The 22,879-nt window shown below is 40.5% G+C and overlaps 2 protein-coding genes across 3 annotated transcripts in view; one reads left to right on the top strand and one right to left on the bottom strand.

Annotated features, from left to right (window-relative positions):
- Positions 1–1,086: 1,086 nt before the first annotated feature.
- dexi (Dexi homolog (mouse)) lies at positions 1,087–4,383 on the bottom strand. The gene has a single exon (XM_043685938.2). It carries the CDS (start codon positions 3,752–3,754, stop codon positions 3,491–3,493), a length of 264 nt encoding a protein of 87 aa, XP_043541873.1. The 5' UTR covers positions 3,755–4,383; the 3' UTR covers positions 1,087–3,490.
- Positions 4,384–4,588: 205 nt separating this feature from the next.
- clec16a (C-type lectin domain containing 16A) overlaps positions 4,589–22,879 on the top strand; it is a 271,578-nt gene continuing 253,287 nt past the window's right edge. Inside the window, exons 1-3 of one of the 2 annotated variants that reach the window (XM_087997666.1) lie at positions 4,589–5,615; positions 12,311–12,439; positions 21,950–22,083. In XM_087997666.1, the coding sequence (XP_087853792.1) occupies positions 5,536–5,615; positions 12,311–12,439; positions 21,950–22,083 (343 nt within the window). In that variant the 5' untranslated portion in view covers positions 4,589–5,535. The remainder of the gene's footprint in view (positions 5,616–12,310; positions 12,440–21,949; positions 22,084–22,879) is intronic. The other variant, XM_087997667.1, reaches the window with a different exon arrangement.

The following is a 22,879-nucleotide window of genomic DNA, read 5'->3' as shown; positions in this document are numbered from 1 at the left end:
CCTACGTTTACTGAATAGTTTTAACTTGCTATTGATCTTGAATTAGTTTGCCCATAAAATCTATAATAAACTGCAATTTGTTCGTAAAATTCATGCAAGTGCTGGATAAGTCACAACCGAGACAAAATACAAATTATAAGCCTGCTCCACCATTTAATAAGATCTTGACTGATCCAATGACCATGCACACCCATCTACCTACCTCTAAAATATTCAACCTTCCACCACCCTTTGAAGAAAGGTTCCAAAGACTCATGACCTTCATTTAGGATGTTTTCTTCTGTCATCTCTTGAATGAAATAGGCAACCACTTTATTTAAATAACGGCATGTACTTCTTGATTCTCCCAAAAGGACGCATTTCTGCAAACACCGTATCGATCTGATATGCTTCGATCACTCTTACTCTTTCAAACTCCAGTGGATACAAACTCAACCTTGTCCAATATTTCCCCCTAAAATAACCTAACCATTCAATGTTGCTTTTTTGAACTGTTTTCAACACATTTACATCCTTTGTTAAATAAAAAGACCATCATTATAAACAATTGTACAGCTGTGGTCCTAATAATATATTGTACAACTGAAACAAAACTTAATCTCTTTTAGGATAGAGCTGGGGTAAAAATACTGACTGAAGGCAGGCTGTTAGCTTAATTGTTGGTCATTTCAGTGGTCAATAATGAGTTGAAATAGCAAAGAACATCAAATGGGAGCAAGCCGAGATGTTAAATCTAACCAGGAATGACTAGATAAATCTAGGCCAATAGAATGTTTGTGTTTAATTTACACTGAGCAGTGGTGATTTCTCATGCTGGTGCTTTATAACTAAAGGCACTGGATAATTGTTATTTGCATCCAGGCCACTGCAAGATCCATTCTTTCACCCACCATTAGGTACAAAGGAAAGACAACTCGACATGACCCACCCATCTTATAGTTTCAACAGCTTATTTTTTTTCCTTAGTGTACCACTCAGGACTGTGGACTTTCTCAGGGCTGGGAAAGTAGGAGTCATGAGAGGTATTGTGCTCCTCACACTATGGCAGTATGTCAACTAGAACAAGAAGGTATTAGAAGCATGAAGTTGGTCAAAATAAGAATTCAATTTTAATACAAAGATTGCATGCTGTGGCAGCTGTTCCCACTTACACCATTTACAAAATGTCAACAGCCTGCTAAGAACCTTCAGAACAATAATATTAAATTCTGGATTCTTGAGTAATAAACAGCAAACTCTCGATAATGACATATTGCACAATAATGTAACTCTCCATGTATATCTTTTCAATTCTTGAAATAATTACACGGGTAGACTGAAAATGAGAACTGACTGAGGTACAAGAGTATGTTGTTGCATGAGAGAGACTTTTCCACTATTATTTAATACTGCCCATTGTAAGCTTACCATGAAGAATGCAGGGTCATTTCAGGAGGCAGTATTGGTGAATATTGTCCTCAATGGGTACCAGCAATAAGCAATGATAATTATCTTTTTCAGTTGCTCACAGACATATCTCACTTCATACCTGATATTGCCTGTCAAAAATTAGTGAAAATGTTTACTATTGATATACAGTCCATCCCCGAAATATCTAAGACCCTTTTGTATAGCTGTGTAAATATGCACTTGACTATCAGACAGCCAAAGAATTGGCATCCTACCATGCAGTAACTTCTGGGTCAACAGATCACTGTTTTAACTATTCGCTGCTGTCAGCTATAGAATACAGTACTGAATATTTTCATTTTTCAAAGCATTCAATTCTCTCAGCTCATTATTTGAAATAACTTCATTGTAAGCAGGGGAATTTGACAGAATTAATGGTATACAAGCAGCTTTCAAATCATTATGTCAATAATGAAATTAACCATTTAAGGAGGTAATTTCTGCTTCAGTATATACAGAAATGTTGTGGAGTTGCATTTTAGATTTGAAAATATTTGGGTTAAATTAAACATAGTTTTGTGGCAGAGAAAGGAGGCCTGCATTGACAAGGCAACTTTACCTCCTTTACATTATTGCTGCAATGATAAACACATCATCAATTACATGCAGACATTCTGGGCATTGTGCTGCATCAGCTATTTCACTGCACATATAACTTCAGGAAAAATAAAAAAAAAAGTAAAATGAGGCATTTTGGTATATTTAACTGCTATATAGTTCAGAAAATGGTTCCTCACTGGACACATTTAGTATGCACAAGGAAAAAAAGGCAGTGGAATGGAAGTGGAGAGGGGGAACTAGAATTTCTAGTACAATTTAGAGTGTGGGAACAGTGACACTCCTCATCATTACATTTAGCATCTAATCCCAGTGAGACACCTGCAACTTCATCACTTTCTCCTTAAGCTTGTACATTTTCATTTTAAAAAATCATAGCAGGAAAGTCTGAAATATAGCTCAATGCAGGAGGTGCAACACTTTGTGGAGGGTGGACAATACTTCTGGAAATACAGTATTAAAATTTCAATTTTCTGGTTATGTGACTCTGACAAACAGAGGACGACAAGATTGCCGCCGCTTAAAAAATTAAAGTAGCATGCCTTGTGACTGTTACTTATTTATCACTCTATCAATGAAATAAATAGCTTTAATATGCAGTACCTTCCCTGCTATCATTTTTAGGGCTGCTGTGTAAAACGTGTCCAGACTGGGAGACTGCAGTCGCTTAGTCCCACCCACTTGCAGGCTGATTCGATTTCCCTGAAAAAAACCTGATCATTCGTTATCACTGATTTGGAAGAAAACAGTCAGGGTTCGTTTAATCAATCAGGTGCAAAACTACCTATAAAAATATAATTGTTTCAGGCAGGTTGAAAGCACATTCCAATTCCATCCGGCTCCTTTCAAGATCACATTTTGTTCCTGTCAAGAACACCTTCCAGAAAAAACGCATCATTCAAATAAGTGATTTACCACCAGCTTTAGAAACACTTTTATGCATTTTTAGGATCATTCAGTCAACGTCAGAATAGTGTAAACACGAATAAATACTACTTTCTTAAATAAATTACAGGAAGAAAGTGGGGATGGGGGGGGGGAAAGAGATCTATAAAGTGACGGTGTGGATCGCACGTCTGAGCATTATTCATCTGTTCAGTGTTAGTTTGAAGCTCTCGGGAGACGAAGGTAGCAAAGAGAGCCGGTACCTACTTGTCCAGATAATCCTGGAGAAGGCAGTTCGGGTCTGCACCGTTGCAGGACGGACAAACGCCCCGAAATGACACAATCCATACTGATTGCAATCTTGGCACAATCGGAGTCAGCACCGTAATAACGTCCGAAAGTATCGTCTCGTTCAGCAAGTGCTCGGCTTGTGAAAGAAAACCAAGGGACGGTCATCCTGACCTGACCTGTACAGTTCCACGTTGGAAAAAAGGGAGACCTTGGGAATGGGGCGGGGAGTTGGAGGGAAAAGGTCTAAAAACAATAAATTTCACAAAGCGATGTGTTTGTGCGTGTTGTGTTTTTTTTTTAATTGCTCTCAGTCAAAGTAGCCGTCGAATACATCCAGCTCGGGGTCGGTGTCGTAAGTGACCGATGCGGGATCCGAGAGCACCCCGAGGTCGACGAGAGCCTGGTCGAAGTCGTCCGGGAGGAAGACGATGCCCACGTTCAGGAGGATGTACTCCATCAGGAAGGCATAGTACAGGATCAGCACGTTCACAAAAAACAATCCCACGTAAAACATATAGGGCAGCTCATCGAACAGCGACTCCACCGAATCGAGGTCAGCATAAATGGTCATAGGCTTCTCTCAAGGTGGCACCGGGTGGCACATCAAAACCGCGGCGGTCCCGCCTGCCTGCCGCGCAGACATTTGTGTTTCTCGGCTTGTCTCTCGGGCCGGAGCGGAGGCTGTCTGTTGCGTGTTTTTTTTTTCTTCACCCCCCCCGCCTCCTTTATTGAAACGGCTTCATCGGGCTTCCCCGCACCTTGGTTCAAGCGGATCCGAGCGCTAGGCCTCGCTTCACTGTGCGCACGCGCGCCCCGCTCGCCTCTCTTCCCGCCTCTTTCACGGGGCCGTCGGCATCGGACGCTTCACAAACCGCGCGCTCCGCCCCCCTTCGCCCGCTAGGTCTGTCGTGAGTGGTCGGACGCGTTGTCCATCAGCTGACGGCGCAGCCCTTATCCCGCCTACTCGCTCAGGCGTGCACGGCTCCACTAACCGCACCACTTGCTGAATGGCTAATAGTTTTGTCCATCAGCTTACGGCACAGGCCTGGTCCCGTCCATACGTCCACGCAGACACCGCCCCCAAAACTGCCGCGTGATGAATGGCTGGTCGCGTTATCAATCAGCTGACGACCGAGCCTTTGTCCCTCCTCCTCGTGCGGTGACAGCGCCCCTTGCTGAATGGCTTATCGCGTTGTCCATCACCTGACGACACAGCCCTTGTCCCACACACTCACGCCAGCACGCATTAGGCACCGCCCCCTCAACCGTGCCGCTTGTTGAATGGCTAAACTCATTGTCCATCAGCTGACAGAACAACCCTTGGCCCGCATACAGGCTGAGACATTGAAGGCACCTCCTCCTCGTCGTTATGAGGACAGCCGGCTCTTTGCTGAATGGCCAATCGCGTTGTCCATCAATTACGACACAGCCGTCGCTCCGACACCACTCCCCATCTCGGACCTCAAACACGCTGGGACTTGCAGCAGTCTTCTGCGATTGGTTAGATACACTATCAATCTCCTTCGTGCGTGTCCTGAAACCTGCCTCCCCTCCAGGCGCACCTCTACTGAATGGCTAGTGTCGGTGTCCATCAATCGACGATACGGCCGTGTACCTCTTCTCTGCCAATCCCCTACGTAGATACCGCCTGTGCCCGCGCCCTCCGGTATTACGTTCCATGATTGGTTAGAACCGACGTCAATCAACAGTTAATTTCCTTCCCATACGCTAACGTTCACACCTGGCAGCCCATGACTTTGCTGTATGGCTAGCCCATGTGTCCATCTCCCTTGACGCACGCTATTTGTCCCGCCTACGGGCATCGCCCATCCAGCTGCTTCGACACGCTGAATGGCCAGTCTAGCCGTCACTCAGAAGACGACACAGCCGTTCACCCCGCCTCCCCCGACTTCAGGAAACAGCTTGTCTGGTACCGGGGTGGTTTATGGTCCTGCGTCAGACGTTATAGCCTGCCGTAACTCCACAGGACATCAAACAAAAAAAAGTCTTCGAAAGTAACATTATTCGCCAGCTCACGCTTATTGATAAGGTCCTTCCCGTGATCGCCAGGTGACGGTAAAACCGTGACTGCGAATGGTGGAGGATCAAATAAAGTGCAATCGGGCCCGTTCGCAAGGACCTCTGGGGGTTGTAGTCTTTGCCCCGCCGTGGTCCCATTGAGCTGTTCCTGTCTGACCCGGAAAAGTACTCCAACTCCCAGCATCCCTCCCAGTCGGAGCGTTACTGCGTCCTGTCTCATCTTCCGCCAGTATGTTGGTGATAGGTTTGAATGTCACTGGCATATTTCTTGTGTCCCGCAAATAGTATGCAGGAAAAAAGTGTGCAGAAGTGATGTTTGGTCGTTCGAGAAGCTGGGTTGGCGGGAGCTCCGGGAAGTCCCCTCGAAACATTCATTCGTTGGAGCATCTGAAGTGAGTGTCTGTGTGAAAACTGTCGCCAGAGATACCCCCAGTGTTACTGACAGGGTAGAATAATATATCCCTAATGCACGAGGCCTTCAGGTCCAGGTCTTTTACCACGGGGACATAGTAAATGTTTACTTTTGCAGTGGTCCTTCTACTTGTACCCTTCCCTTTTTTACCTCCACATTGAGTTCAAAACACTCTCATCACTCATGAAGCACCTAGGCGTGTACTAGGGCGACATGTTCTATTTAATTGATGTACAGCACAAAAGTTTTTGGAGTGGTGATTGTGGAAATTGAGGGGGGCGTTGTGTTGCTTTGTTTTGAATTTTGTTTTAACACAACACTTTAATTACTGATCATCGTGAATAAGTTGTTTTCGGAATTGATTTAAGCGTAAACATCATTTTGAACTCCTATGATCTCTTCACGGGTGCTGTGTGATGGAAACATTTCTGGTTAAAACATCTGTCATAATGGGAAGTAAGCAATGAACCAAGCAAATCTTCAGGGAAATTCAATACTTTCATCGCAAAACCACACACTATCATTTGTTAAAGCAGGTATTTAGGTTTTTATTTAGACTTCCCTTTAAATTTGAATAACATTTATGATGAATGATTAGGTCCAGTTTCACTGTGGTGAAATTTACATTTTTCTGTTGGCATGAGCTGAGTTCTGAAAAGATCTGTCCTGTGTTAAGTGCTAAGATATGCATTTAATTAGCAAATAACTGCAGTGCAAAATGTTAAATTGAAGCTAGTCTTACACCCTCCTGTTTTTAAATTTTAGTACTGGAGTTTCCCTGTCTTTAGTTTAGTTGGTTTCAAATTATTGTGTATTAGGACTATGTTAAATAAGAACTTCTATGAATGCAACTAATTGTGATTGCTGTCCAAGAATAGGATAACCATTTGTTATATGTACAGTGATTGAAATATAATCTAAGCAAGCGTGGTTTGCCCACTGCTGCAGTACTACAAATTTATTGACACAATGTACTGCAGGAGTAATAATGTAAAAATATTGCTTGCTTCACTGCTGAAAGAAAAAGGAGCTATGGTGTTTCTATATTTTATCTGCTACTATAGAAAGCCTTGTTTGCATGTAAATAACTTTTGTTGCTGATAATGGCTTTCCTTCCTGCCTCTGCAAATTTAAGTATTGAATTTATCCTTGTAGTTCTCCATTTCTTATGTTGGCTATTTGTAACATCATTTATAAATGTGTATGTGAAATGTGCTGATGACATCTAGCTTGACCTCTCCACCGTTCTAATGACTGCTTGTCTGGCATCAACTCTCTGATGAGCTGAAATTGCTTATGGTTAAGGTTTGAAATAATTAAAGGCGTTGTCTCTGGTCACTATCAAAACCTGTGCCCTGGTTAACAATAACTCCCTGGACAGTCAATTGGAAAGTAAACTAGTTTTTCATGTTTTCTTCATACTAATTTGTGCCTCCATCTTCTCCAGTGCTTCATTAGTTCATCTTAGAACCTCTGCAAACTTCAGTACTACTTAAACCTGGCTGCTATACACCATTCTGTTGCAGTGTTGCGCCCGTTACTTTACCCTCAGCTTTTGACCACTAGCCCCACCTAATTTAAATAACTCATTCTGTTATTTTCAATTACTTTTCTCGGCTTAAAACTGTTTTTTAAACTCTGCATTCCTACTTTGTGGTCACCTATATGTATCACCATGGTGGCTGTGTCTTCGACCACCAATGCCCAGTCTGTTGTTCCCTCCATTAATTCAGCCGAGTCTTGACCTCCTGTAAAGGCATAATTGAACCAAACTGTGTTAGTCCATGTCAACTTCTACTACTTTGGATTATCATTTTTTTTTTCAATTATTTTGTTTACGAAGAAGTTGGTGATGTTATTTAGTATTTAAATAATTTATTTCACTGCTAGTTGGTAATTTCCAAATCGTTGACCACTACACCCCCTTCCATTGCCGCCTCTCCCCGGTCGGTATGTATGGTGGTATTTCATATAGTTCGAAGGTCAGATTACAGCTGTTCAATACTGACTCTGCCTTTCTATTACTGGTTTTGATTCCAGGTTTACTATTTTACTTCTGGGTAATATAAGATAGTCTCATCAATGAGAAATTTAAAGACAAAGTCATGCTAAACCAAGGCTTCAGATCATAAATGTACAGTGCAAAAGGAGGCCATTTTGCTCATTGTGTTGTACCAGCTTAGCTCCAGTTTCCAACTCTTCATCTGTAGTCTTCCAGGTTACTTTTACATTTGATGATGTCTTAAAATCTTTGTTCATGAATATTGGGTTTTGATGACCAGACTAGCATTTATTGCCCTTGGAACTAAGTGACTTGCTGGGCTTAGAGGGTAGTTCTAGAGGGTAGTTCAGTGTCAACCAAATTGTTGTGGGTCTGGAATCACATATAAGATGGTAGATGTCTTTCCTAAAAGACACTCGTGACCAGATAGGTTTTCAGGAAAAAAAATCACACTATAGATTTATGGTGTCAATTAGATTCTCGCTTTTGGTTTTTTTTTAGATTATTCAGTTCAAATCTCACCATTTGTCACAATGGGATTTTAACCCAGATGATCAGTCTGCCTCCCTCTAGGTTTATTTTTTTTGTCCCTACCGCCCTTTCAGATCTTCATACTTTGAATCTCCTCTGTCAATTATTCTAAATCTCTCCAGTCAGGCACATAACCAGGAGGCAAAGGGAAATAAGTCCTTTTTATCCACTGTCTCCAGGTCCTTGCATTTTTATACACTTCAATTAAATCTCTCTTAAGCCTGCTGTGTTCCTGACCTATACAATTGTTCCTCTTGGATAAAGTTCTCTATTCTTGACAGCTTTTTAAAAAATGTATGTTTTTCATAGAATGTGGGCATTGCTGACAAGATAAGCATTTGTTGCCCATCCCCACTTTTTCCCTTTGAACTGAGTGAAATTGCCCAGAAAATCAAAGTGGAATGTGAGTCAAACACATTGCTATGAATCTGGGGTTATATGTCAGCCAGAGCTGCTGCTGATGACAGATTTCCTTCACCACAGAGACTTGATAGTTTCTTGGTCACCGTTATTGAGACTGTTCTTCAAATCTTTCCTTAATTACATTTTAAGTTCCATTTTCTGGCAGGATGGGATTTTAACCATTGTTCTAATAGTTTCTGGAATGTTTGGTCATTGACATTACAAGCATCTCACCAGTGCCCTGAAAATTTCCATTGAGCCCTTTTGGCATGTGTTCACTTCCTGTAATGTGATGACAGGAAATCTGAAGAGATCTAGCTGTGGTCTAATCGAGATTTCTGATTTCATCCCAGTCCATGCTCATTTAGGCCAAACTTGATGCTGCACAACTTCAGTGGCTTACTTGATTGGGTTGTCTTCACATTCTTTATTGTATTTTGTTTATCATAGTCTCACTTTTTAACCAGTAAAAGGAACTTTGCATTTCCTAAACCTGCATTTCTTAATTACTTCATAAATCAAATTATTATTCTGTAGTAATTGACAGGAAAATTTATTCAGAATTTAACTAATTCTGCAGTTTGTAGTTTAAAACAGTGCAAGTGACCACAGTTTTGGGTGTGTAAAGAAGTTTCCACTGCAGTGCTTTCATAAAGTCCTGAAAAGGAATTGTTTCTTGGACAGAGTAATTTCAGGCTATCTTTCAGATGATCTTTTAAACCAAGGCCCTATCTGCTTGCTTGGATAGATGTAATTTTGGTGGATGCATCTTGAAGAAAAAGCGAGTTATCCCCAGTGGCCTGACTATTATTTATCCTTCTCTCTACATGATAGGAACAGATTATCTGGTGCCGATCACGTCACTGCTTGCTACCTGAAAGCTGGCAACTGCGATTCCTATATTACAGCAATGGCTGTCCTTCAAAAAGTTCTTATTTGCCTGTAGTGTGCTTTCAGGTCTGGTAATAGAAATACATGGACTTTAATATTATACACTATAAGCAATGTCTGCTCTGGAGAGGGGAATGTGTTAGCTCATTTGGCCAGATGTCTGGTGTGTGATCCAAAGTAATGGCAGTGGTGTGACTTTGATTCCCTGTTCCAGAGTAGAAGGCAATTGCAAGGTACTGCTGGCTAAAATCTGTCAAGAAAACAGTGCGGAGTGTTAGCAGTGAGCCAATAGCTGCCTTTGGGCAAATCACTCATGAGTGAATGCACTCAACGCTGTTCTACAAGAGTGGACAACACCTCTTCCTTGAAAGGAAACATCCTTGTTAAAAGCTGGCTACTGAACACTAATTGTTTCCAAACTTGAGAAAGATTCCCTTTTAATTACAGGTTTGTAATTGGCAGGCGTGGAGGAGGGAGTAGTCTTACAAGTGGGATCAAGAGTAATGGCTGTCACTTCTTTTAATGAGTTAATGCAAATTCAGAAGCAAGTCTTGTACAAGTTTTTTTGCAGTTACACAAGCAACAATTTTTACAACATTGGCACTGGAATGTTCTATAAGCAAAACATTTATTAATTCTTTCCTTTTTGTAAATTTTGTTCTGCCACAAATGCAAGGCTAAATTTGTAGTGTTTTACTATTAGCTATCCAATTTTTTAAAAAAGTAAGTGAAATTTAGTTTTCAATGTCGATAAGGCAGCATTTTGTTTTGCAGCAAAACCAATACAGTTTACCTAGACTTCCTTGTTTAAGGGGGAATCAAATTCTACTGTACATGAGTAGAGTTGATAGGTAATGTCTCAGTTTTCATCATGGAAATATTTTGCAGTCTGTGGGTCAAAGTATATGCTCTTGCACAATTATAGTTTGCACTTCTGAGTATTTGAAGGAATGGAACTTATTCTGTAACAGTTCCTTCATTAATGAGAGTAGACTTCCATTCTGGCCTGTAGCAGCTGTGTGTTATGCATGAATTGCAATTTGAGTATCATGCTGCCTTTTTAAATTTGATGCCAAACACTACTTCCATTTCTTGAATGTTCTTTGCCCTCAACAATATCTCCCTACACTTGCAAAGTAACTTCTTATGTGTAACAGTTTCGAGTCTGTGATATGATTCCAGATCAGAGTATTAAAACATAGTAATTTTCCTTTGTTACATTGTGTTTTCTCTCTGTGATCTGAACTGGAAACTCCCTGTTGCCGTCAGTACGTAGCTACTTTGTAGCTAGGTACATATAGGTCTCATAATGTTAACTGTCCTTTCTCCCCAAATTTAGGAAATTAATGTGCTGTTTTAATACTTTATGCAAAAAATGATGCTAATTAAGAAGTTTAGGCTATTCATTTCTGCTTGAGAAAATAAATGTATTATAGTGTTAACTACTTGCTTTCCAGCTAATATATCTGTTGACTATAATGTGAGAACTTGATTGGAGTACTCAGTATAACAGGATGTTGCCCAGTAAATTGGATTTTTCATCTTTTCTTTCAAAAGAAGTTGAGATATGTGCTGAAATGCTGACGAACAGCCCTGCTCCTGTGGGAAAGCATATTTATAATGGACGTGAAGTTTTGAAAATATCCAAGATTGAGCAGGCTATCACACAGCAATTGACCTTGTAAATACTACAACAAGTAGACCCCGAGTTTGCAGTGGTAAACTGCAAAATTGTTGGCATTCTGTTGTCAACAAGTTATTTATTCTGTGTTCCTTGAAAGGATTAGCTGTTAAAGTTCTTCCAGAGTTCAATCCTTTTGCAAATCTTCACTTTTAACTTAGTTTCACTGTTTTTAAAAAAAAACCCAAAAAATGTTACAACTTGCTAATAAGCTATAATCGAGTCTTTGAACAATATATTAGCTTCATAGTTACAAATTCACAACCTTACTAACATTAAAAAAAACTAATTTTCTATTAATAGCCTATCAGATTTCTTTATTTTAAAAATTTGGAATTTATCATAATTTTTAAAAACTTTGTTTGTGATGTTTGAGCTTAACTAAACATGTTTGTGATTAGGTTATCTTAAACATTAAGTTACAAATGAAGGGATTCAGTGCTGTTAATTTCTTGCTTTGTGGTCTTGACAATGTGCCATCATGATTGGTTAGATATCTTGTTTGCTGACATTACAGCGGGGTATCCCTTTGACTTGGCATCAGATTTTAAGCACCCATAGGAAAACTGAAGCCTATGCCATAAAGCTGTTAGATCTTTATGGAACCTTTCTTTGAGATTACTGGAAAATGCTGTGGCTTTAATGCTTACAGTAACATCTGAAATTATGTAATTATTTGCATGGCTTCCAATTTTGATTTGGCTAGCAAAAGATACAATGTAAAACCAAGTTTAGTTTACACAGGTGAGTTGGAAGGGAAAATTAGTGACTAAGTTTTCTGACTAGTGTTCAGATCAGTCTAAGAGGCAGCAATGAGGTATCCTTGCTAATAACTAATTCTGGATTTTTATGTTACCCTGCACATGTGAGCAGACTCCAGAAAGTTACTGTCAGTTTTTGTGGAATTGAGGGTGAATTCTGACATTACTGCCTTGGTTTACTTTTGCAAAATTTTGCAATGCACAATGTAGTCCATACTAAGTTAATGGTAGCTTGAAAATATAGCTAAATGTAATAAATTTTCAATTTCAATTATTATAGTTAAGCTCTTTCACAAGAATCAATTATACAATTGAGAACCTGAGTCATATGGATATGAGCAGGTCCCTTACAGTTTTGCGCTTGATCGTGCTAGGAATTCATGTTTTAAATGTTAATATTTCTTTAGGTACATGTACCATGTCTTAACAAAGAACACGACTGTGACAGACAGCAATCGTAACCTGCTTGTGGAGACCATTCGTTCTATTACAGAAATCCTCATTTGGGGAGATCAAAATGATGCCTCTGTTTTTGAGTAAGTTCTCATTCATATTCATGCTTCTTTTTGTTTGAGTAAAATGATCACAAAACAATGTCTGTATTGATCCATTTTATCCTAGGAGAAATGTACTCCGTGACTTCAGTGAGATAATTTGCTGGCAAGTTATTGCTTAAGTGGAAAGAGATTTGAAAGTCTGGTTGTGTATGTCTTCCTGATGAACAGGCAGCATGTTCACGAGATTTAGACTTTTTTAATTTCTTAAAAATTTTTTTGGATTAGTATTCTGCCAACCTGTTCCATCTTTTATTCTACACTGATGCTTTACACTCTGGGTGTGACCCAGGAGCAAGAAAATTCTGAGGGTGGCAATTCAAATAACTTGAGTAAGAAGGAGAAATCAGAGTCGAAGAGTGTGGTGCCTGAAAAGCACAGCCAGTCAGGCAGCATCTGAGTATCAGGAAAATCAACATTTTGGGCACAAGGGCTTATACCCAAAATGTCAACCCTTCAGCTCTTTGGATGCTGTCTGACTGGCTGTGCTTTTCCAGCACCATACTCTTCAATCTTTAGTAAGAAGACCCACAATTTTGTGGGCTCTGGCTGTGTTCAGGCCTGAGAACTTTGATATGCTACACCCACTGGCACAACCAATGTTTCGCATTTTTGAATGAGCCTTTTAGTTAATCCAGGGCTTACACCTGAGTTCTCTGCTGCAGAAACACCATTGCCAACTCAGAGTTTGGGACCCTAATTTCTTGTCCTATGATTTTGGCCAACTGTTTGGGAACCCTGATGTAGAGTCTGTAAGACTTCAAAATCACAGCCTTGTTATTCTTTTTGATTCCTTTAATGGAAAAACACTTCTGCATGAGGCTGACTGTAAGGCTATTACAAGGAAGGATAGGAGGAAGGATGGCAGGCTGTGCTAAAACAAGGAGTAAAATGTTCGTCAAACATATTAAGAGTGAATGATAGAGTGGAGCTCATGAGGAACAAGCAAGGTAAGCTGCTTACTGAAGCAAAGCATATGGCAGATGTACAAAATGAATATAGTGCTTATGTCTTTACCAAATTAGAAGATGGTGGCAGTGGCCTGTTTGAAAATGTTGTTGTTGAGCAACTGAACAGTACAGTGATAGTTAAAGGAGAGGTGCTAAAAGTGCTGTTAGCATTCCAGGTGGAGAAGTCCTCAGGCCTGGATGGGATGCATCCTAGATTGGTGAGAGATAAAGGAGCAAATTGTGGAGCCATTGATGGAAACTCTCTACGCTACTCTGAACACAGGCTTAGTTCCGGGGACTAGAGCATTGCAAATATGACGCTGCTGTTTAAAAAAGCTGCAAAGGTAGACCCATGGAACTACAGACCTGTCAACTTGACCTCAATAGTGGGAAAACTGATGGAAGTCATAATACAGGATCAGGTAAATGTATATACACTTGGAGAAAAATAACTTAATACTCAACAGCCAGCATGACTCTGTCAAGGGCAGGTCATGCCTGATACATTTAATTGAGTTTCTTGACAAGGTGACACAGGCTGAATGTATATTTGGACTTTCAGAAAGCATTTAATACGGTACCACATGAGATGTTGGTTAGCCAATTAGAATTGTTTGAGATTGATATGTGCTTGGCAGCATGGTTTAGAAGTTGGCTAAATATAGGAAACCGAGGGTAGGCATAGATGGACATTTCTCAGAGTGGAAGTGAGTTGCAAGTAGTTTTCCCAGGGATCAGTTTTGAGACTCATGCCTTTCCTGATTTATCAAAACAATTTTTTTAGAGGTGGATGTTGAGGGCAAAATCACTAAATTTACAGATGATACTAAGCTAGGGAGAATTGAGAATTGTGAGGATGATGCTGAGTGACTTGAGAGGGACATTGACAAGTTGGTCAAATGGGCAGACACCTGCCAGATGAATTTTACTGCAAGGAAATGTGTGAAGAAAGGGAAAATCAGGGTAAGACTTGTATACTTAAGGTCCTGAAAAAAATTTAAAATGAGCTACTTTTTCATGCAGATGGTGGTGTGTGTATGGAATGAGCTGCCAGAGGAAGTAGTGGAGGCTGGTACAATTACAACATTTAAAAGGCATCTGGATGGGTATATGAATAGGAAGGGTTTAGAGGGATATGGACCAAATGCTGGCAAATGGGACTAGATTAATTTAGGATATCTGGGTCAACATGGGCGGGTTAGATCAAAGGGTCTGTTTCAATACTATGCATCTCTATGACTCAAATGTATTTTGGTAGAAGAAACACAGAGACGGAACACAGGGTCACTAGTGCAGATTTGAGGAGCATACAAGAGCAGAACAACCTCAACATTCATGTGCATGATTCTGGGAAGGTGGCCAGGCAAGTTGAAATAAGGTGTATAGGATCCTTGGGTTTATAAATAGATGCGTACAGTATAAAAGCTAGGAAGTAGTGCTACACTTCAACAAATCATTGGTCAGACCACATTTGGAGTATTGTGTTCAGTTCTGGGCACCTCCTTTTAAGGATGTTAAAGCCATGGAGAGAATTCCAAGGAGATTCCTTGGAATGATCTCATGTATGAGGGATTTTAAATACAAGGAAGGATTGGCAAAATTGAGCTTATTCTCCTTGGAGCAGGGAAGATTAAGAGGTGAGTATATTGAGATGTTCAAAATTATGATCAATTTTGACAGGGTAATGAAGGATATTCTATTTCCACTTGTTAGTATGTCCGTCACTAGGGGGTTACCATTTCAAGTTTGTCAGCAAGAGAGCTATGAGTGAGAGGAGAAGAAACTTCTTTACACAGAGTTGTTAGGGATTGGAATGGTTGCCTGGGAGAATGGTGGACGCAGTTTCTATCCAAGATTTGAAAAGAGAGCTGGATAACTGTGAAAGTGATGAATTTAGAGTATTATGGAGATAGAGCTGGAGAAGGGGACTAGCTGGTCATTGTATTTGTACTGGCTCACAAAAGAAATGTGTCAAATGGCTCCTTCTGTGCTGTAAAATTCTATGATTCTGAGGTTTGTGGGCAGAAACCAGTGTTCATTATCAACGCGGTCACAATGCTGTGCTGCCCACCTGTTGCACCTTGAGAATCGTGCCCATAAGATTCTTTTTTTGATTAATCTTATTAGCTCAATGAAAATGAGTGTCTTGTAAGTTTTGACATCAGATTCTCAAGTGCTTGCCAATAATTTAATCTAGTTTTGTTGATCGCCCTGATGAAGTTTTGAATATGTATATAGTTCTCTTTGTTCTGGGAAGAAAAATACATTGAGTTCAGCATGCTGCCACCTTGAGTCAAATGCTACATTCATCCCTGGTTAGTTTTGCTTTATCCAGAACCATGAAACCAGCTTCAATCAAAAATGTTGTGCGGATGGTCCATTTTGGCCTCTTCTTGAAGTTCCCACCATTGTTTAAGTTAGCCAAGGGTGATTCACGTGATCTCCACAGAAGTTGTGGTCCTTTGCAATATCCTGCCTGTGGTGCTGAAGATTTACCCACCTAAACTTGCTGTTTCACTTGCTCAGCTGGTGCACTACAGTTATGACACTAACATCTAGATATTTTCTAATTAATCTTTAGAGATATGTGTACGTGAATGCAGGCCTCTGGCCCAGAGATGGGAACACTCCCATTGATCGACAGGAGCCCCAACACCAGCACATGTCCAATAAAGTAGAAAATTGCCCAGCTGTGTCCATACACAAAAAGCAGGACCAAACTAATTTGCTCAATTACCAGCCTGTTAATCTATTCTGTATCATTAGCAAAGCAATGTCAGGTATAATTTACTCATCAATAACCTGACAGCTAATGCACTGTTTGGGTTCAGTTGGCATTCCTTACCTCCAGATGTCTTTCTATCCTTGTCCTGAACCTGGATGAAAGAGCTGAATTCTAGATGAGTGATTAACTGATTGCTTTTCAAATCAACGTAGCATTTGATAGTGTGTCATCAAGAAGTCTTGTTAAATCTCGTCAATGGAAATAGGTGGAAAACTCTTCTAAGGCTCAAATAGGATTGGCCATGCTAAATTGCACAGGGTTGTGTCCAGGGTTGTGCAGGTTAGGTGGATTAGCCATGGGGAATGCAGGCTTACAGGAGTAGAGTAGAGGGTGTAAAGGGTTGGTGTGGACTCAATGGGTTGAATGGCCTGCCTCCACAGTGTAGAGATTGAGAGTCTGATACCTGTACAAATAAAGGTGAGTTAGTTGTTGGAGTTCAGTCACCTTAGTTCTAGGATGTTTCTGCAGGAATTCTTCAGAACAGAGCCTTGGGTCCAGTTGTCTTCAGTTGCTTCTCTATCATTTAAATTTAGAAGGAAGGTAGTTGGAAGGTACTCCCACACCAAGAAAGCTATGCAACATTTGAATTTTGGGCTGATAAATAGTATAGAACAAATGTTACTTACGATATTCAAAAAAATCGAAAACTAATCACCCTGTTCCTTGACATTCAATCGTGTTACCCTCATTTAATACCTTGCCATTGTTATTTCGAGCCACAATGCACCAAAACAGAATTGGGCCAATTGTGACTGCATGAGCAACTCAGAGGTTAAACATTGTGAGCACCTTGCCTCTAGACTCCACACAGCCTTTACAACTCCTACAAGGCACAATTCAGCAGCGTAATGGAATATATTCTGCTGTTCCAATAACGTCAAGGAAGCTCCACACCATGACCAAGCAATTCACTTGACTGGCACCCAATCTACCACCATTAAACATTCACTCCTTCGACCATCAGTGATTTTGCTTGTGCCATGGTGATAGATGAGAAAACTCAATTATTCGAAAGTTTGACATTGAAGATAAGGTATCAGAAATACTGTCAATCCTTAAAATTAGCCAGACCTCCAAACTAGGTGAAATGCATTTGAAGATAGTGAATTGAAATGGCAGGAAATAATCTTTTTCAATTTTCCCCAGACTCTGGGAGTGTCATAGAATTTCAAATGTAACATTCTTGTTCAAAAAAAGGTTAAGGATAAGCTTAGCAATTGCAGACCAGTCAGTTTCACTTTAGTGATGGGGAAGCTTCTTGAAAAGATGAGGGATAGAATTAAATGTACATGAATTTCCAAAACTGAAAATGTGTTGCTGGAAAAGCGCAGCAGGTCAAGGAACAGGAGAATCGACGTTTTGGGCATAAGCCCTTCTTCAGGAATCCCTTCTCCTGTTCCTTGGATGCTGCCTGACCTGCTGTGCTTTTCCAGCAACGATCTCCAACATCTGCAGTCCTCACTTTCTCCTCGATGAATTTCCAAAAGGCATTCAACACAGTGCCACACAACTGACTTGAGAAAATGTATAGTTTGTGGCATAAATGGGATCCCAGATGGGGAGAACTTTTGTAAATGTAAGGTAATATTTGGAGATATTAGTTGTTTGACCTAAATTTTGAAGTTTCATTTTGAAAATTAGTCAGACGTACCACTTTCCAGTCTTAGAGGTTTTTCTTTCTAGAAATAGAAACATGGATGCAAAATTGGCTTGAGGTTGAAAACAAAGAGCAAAGATTAATTAATATTTTCATGCTAAAGGAATGTTAGTATTGGAGTTCCCCAGGCCTCCGTTCTGGGACCCTTACTTTTTCTGATTATGTATTAATCACCTAGATCTTGGTGCGCAGGGAACAGTTTGCAAGTTTGCTGATGGTATAAAACTTGGAGAATTAATGTTATGAGGAGAGCAGTATATATTACAAAGATTTTGAAAAATCAGTGAATTGGACAGGTTGGTAAAACATTAAATTAAGTATGGAGAAGTGTAAGGTGAGACATTTTAGTGGAAAGAACAAGTATAAGTGATGTTATGCTAAAGAATGTGTGGGAATAGAGAGACCTAGGTGTATCTGTGCATAAAACAGCAAAGGTGGCAAGGCACTTCTTGCAAGCAGTTAATAAAATGTATTCTTGGCTTTATTAACAGGGGAATGGAGTACAGGAGCAGAGGAAGGTATACTCCAATAAAACACCAGCTGTACGTCAGCTGGGTTACTGTGTATCATTCAGGATGCCTCCCTTTTAAGAAGAATGTAAACACATTGTGGAGAGTGCAGTAAAGGTTTACAGGAATGGTTCCAAGGATGAAACACTTCAGTTAAGAGGAAAGATTGGACAAGTTCGAATTGTTCTTGAGAAGAAGAATGCTAAAATGCATTTTGGTAGATTTCAAAATCATGAGGGGACTGAACAGAATAAATGGGGAAAAAAAACTTCCCTCATTTAAAAGGGTGACAAATGAAAGGGTTGCAGGTAATTTGCGAAAGAAACAAATGTGATTTTTTTTTTAAAAAAAGCTTTTCACAGAATGAATAGTTGGTCTTGATTGCACTGCCTGGATGTGTTGGAGGTCCAGCTGAGGCGTTAGAGGGGATTAAATGACTATTTAAATAGGAACAATATTTAGGATTATGGAGAGAAGCAGGAGTATGGCACCAAGCCCATTCTGATCCAGTGCTGACACGGTAGGTCAAACAATGTTCATTCTTCACTGTCACAATTCTGTACACAGTGATAGCACTGGCTACAATCTGCTAGACATACCGCAACAACTTGCCGGGGTCGTACAACAACATCTTCTACCACATAGACGGATAAGGGCAGCAGGCTCCTGACAACATGACCATCTGCAAGTTCCCTTCCAAGTGACTCATCCTGACTTAGCAATTTACTGGCTTTTCCTCATTTCATGCTAGGTTTAAATGTTGCAAGTTCCTTCATTGCTTTTCAGACTGGAGGCCTGTGACCAATGGTATGCTGCAAGGATTGGTGCTGAGTCCACTGCTTTTTGTCATTTGTATAAATGATTTGGATGTGAACATAGGTATGGTTAGTAAGCTTGCAGATAACACCAAATTTGGAGGTGTAGTGGACAGTGAAGAAAGTTACTTCTGATTACAACAAGATTTTAATCAGATGGGCCAGTGCGCTGAGGAGTTGAGTTTAATTTAGATAAATGTGAGACGCTGCATTTTGGAAAGGCAAATCAGGATAGGACTTATACGCTTAATGGTAAGGTCCTGGGGAATGTTGCTGAACAAAGAGACCTTGGAATGCAGGTTCATAGTTCCTTGAAAGTAGAGTGTCGGGTAGATAGGATAGTGAAGAAGGCACTTTGTATGCTTTCCTTTATTGGTCAGAGCACTGAGTATAGGAGTTGAGAGGTCATGTTGTGGCTGTAGAGAACATTGGTTATGCCATTTTTGGAATATTGTGTGCAATTCTGGTCTCCCTCCAATAGGAAGGATGCTGTGAAACTTGAAAGGGTTCAGAAAAGATTTGCATGCATGTTGACATATGTTTGGAATGAGTTGCCAGAGGAAGTGGTGGAGGCTGGTACAATTAAACATTTAAAATACACCTGGATGGGGATATGAATAGAAAGGGTTGAGAGGGATATGGGCCAAATGCTGGCAAATGGGGCTAGATTAATTTAGGATATCTGGTTGGCATAGGACCGAAGGGTCTGTTTCCATGCTGTACATCTCTATGACTCTATAACAGTGAATCTAAAAGGTGGCTCACTAGCACTTTGCAAAGGCAACTGGGATTGGGTCATAACTGCTGGTCCAGTGTGATTCCTACTCCTGTGAATGAACAGGAGAACAGGAACATGGGATGAAGTTGCTCATTATAGAAATTTTGTTCCAGTTTGTATACAAAACCTATCTGTTCACAAACATCCATCTTTTCTACACAAGTGCATTAGACAATGTGTGCATTGGGTTATCAGACATGGAAGCTTTGACAAATATCATATGCTATTTCTATGGCAGTAGAGATTCCATTTTTTTTTCCTCTTGATGGTTGGATGATAAAATGCCAAGCAATATAGCACTATCAAGTTAACACTGTTCTGCAATGACTCCTAATTTTTAATCATCACAAACAGTAGTAGCTTGAATTTATATATTGCCTTTTAATTAACTGGATTTGAATAAAATTTTAAGACATTTGATGCCTTGACTGAACCATTGTGGGTGAATGGGACCTTCTCTTGTATAGCAGAGTGTGGTTCATGTGTACATTGTGAAGGATGGATGACTCATTATGGACGCATTGAAATAGTTATACATGAAGGTCACAAGTGCATTGATGTTTTCAGCTGTAGATGTGTTAAGGTAGGAGTGGAATTGGAAAGTGTAACAAGTGAAAGTAGCTCTTTATGATGGAGAAAGTATGGATTGAGAGCTCAGCTGAAGGATGATTGAAACACAGGTAATTTGTGAGCATCCTGGTTTAGCTAGAAATGGTGCTGAGAAGGATGGTGAACGTGGTAGTGGGGAGAAAAGATTTGTCAGGGTTGAAGGAAATTATTTCAGTCCTCTCAGTTTTTAACATCTCATCTATGAATGTCTGACAGTCAGTCTACCATAACAAATCCTGAACAAGTTGACGGAGAAGTAAAGCTGTGTGTCTTCATAGTGCACATAGGAAATTATCTACATATATTTAGATTATGTTATCATAGGGTTGGATATTGTTTGTAAGAGGTGTTCACTGATGGACTATTGAGGGTCTTAAGGTAAAGTAATAGCTGTGTGTGGGGAAAGGAATCTGATGTTGCTGATATTCTGAACATGATCTGATAATTAAGAATTGAATCAGGCTTTGCAGAGCCACTGTGAAGGCCATTTGAATGTGAAGATTGGAAGAGGATTGTATGACCACCTAGGTGAAAAGCTGTGAAGGGAATAGTACATTGTGGTCACAGTCATAGTTGGATGTACTTTTATGATTTAAACCAAATGTTGTTATGGTGTCAGGAATGGAAACCTGATTAGTGGGCGGCACGGTAGCACAGTGGTTAGCACTGCTGCTTCACAGCGCCAGAGATCCGGGTTCAATTCCCGCCTCAGGCGACTCTCTGTGTGGAGTTTGCACATTCTCCCCGTGTCTGCGTGGGTTTCCTCCGGGTGCTCCGGTTTCCTCCCACAATCCAAAAAAAATGTGCAGGGGTTAGGTGAATTGGCCATGCTAAATTGCCCGTAGTGTTAGGTGAAGGGGTAAATGTAGGAGAATGGGTCTGGGTGGGTTACGCTTCGGCGGGTCGGTGTGGACTTGTTGGGCCGAAGGGCCTGTTTCCACACTGTAAGTAATCTAATTAGACAGATTCAAACACTGAGTTTGAGAAAGATGGGGATGGATTTGGAAAGTGGTATTATGTTCAAGAATTTGGAAAAAATAAGAGATGTTGATGGGATTCCAGTTTGCAAGGACAACAGGTGGCCTCTTCAGAAGTGGTGGTGAGAACTCAGTTTCTCTCCCATTCTTTCAAAACTGAAGTTCGGGTCTAGGAAACAATGTTTTGCATTGTGGGAGGAATGAGAACAGGAGAAAGATGGATGGTCGCAATCTTTGTGCAAGATGTTTCTGGACCTGTCATGATGTTAGAGATAAGGTGGCAGTTGGGATGACAGGATGGGATTTAGGATTGGACTGGGAGTAAAAATAGACTTGCATTGATAACCTGCCTCTGTGTAAAATAGCTAATTACATTGTACTTGAATGCTAATGAAAACAAATTTTGTTTCAGCTTTTTCTTGGAGAAAAACATGTTTGTTTTCTTCTTAAATATATTGCGCCAGAGATCCGGACGCTATGTTTGTGTACAGCTGCTTCAGACCATCAATATCCTATTTGAAAATATTAGCCATGAGACCTCTTTGTGTAAGTATATATTCTTTTGTAATTTTTTAAAATTGCATTTTCAGTTGTTCTGCCTTTCTCTCTGGCATTGTGAGCACACTAAATGTTGCATAGACTATTTTTCTCAATGCATTAATATGTTCAGCAAAGAAGGACAATTGGATTAGATTAGATTACTTAGTGTGGAAACAGGCCCTTCGGCCCAACAAGTCCACAGCAACCCACCCAGACACATTCCCCTACGTTTACTCCTTCACCTAACACTATCGGCAATTTAGCATTGCCAATTCACCTGACCTGCACATCTTTGGATTGTGGGAGGAAACCGGAGCACCAGGAGGAAACCCATGCAGACACTGGGAGAATGTGCAAACTCCACACACAGTTGCCTGAAGCGGGAATTGAACCCAGATCTCTGGCGCTGTGAGGTCACCGTGCTGCCCATTACTTTTGTTCCACTTGTGAACCTTGTCACTTTCTCTTGTTTGACCACTAATCTTAGTAGTGAAGGAATCACTGTCTCCAGGAACTCCTTGTACATGCTGGCTGTTGACTCTTGAAAATAACTGCATGGTTTCCCTTCATTTTGTCTGTGATAATTCATTCAGTATAGTCACGCTGGCGGATGTTGTTGGCCGGTACTGAGCTCTTCCCCCTTTGTTTCTGTTTCTTTCTGTGCTTTGCTGTTCTCTTTCTTTTTGGCTGGGAAATTGAGGATATTGTGGTAGGGAAGGAAGCCACCAGTGGCTACCGGCTGCTTATGGAATTGTGAATATGGGGAGAAAAAAGAGGTCTCTACTGTATCCCCAACAACCAA

This window comes from Chiloscyllium plagiosum, unplaced genomic scaffold (genome assembly GCF_037043375.1).
Source record: "Chiloscyllium plagiosum isolate Xiang-an unplaced genomic scaffold, Cpla_swu_hap1 HiC_scaffold_20, whole genome shotgun sequence".
Classification (NCBI taxonomy): Eukaryota; Metazoa; Chordata; class Chondrichthyes; order Orectolobiformes; family Hemiscylliidae; genus Chiloscyllium; species Chiloscyllium plagiosum.
Note: the sequence above shows the minus strand (reverse complement) of the source record. Positions and strands in the feature narration are given on the sequence as shown.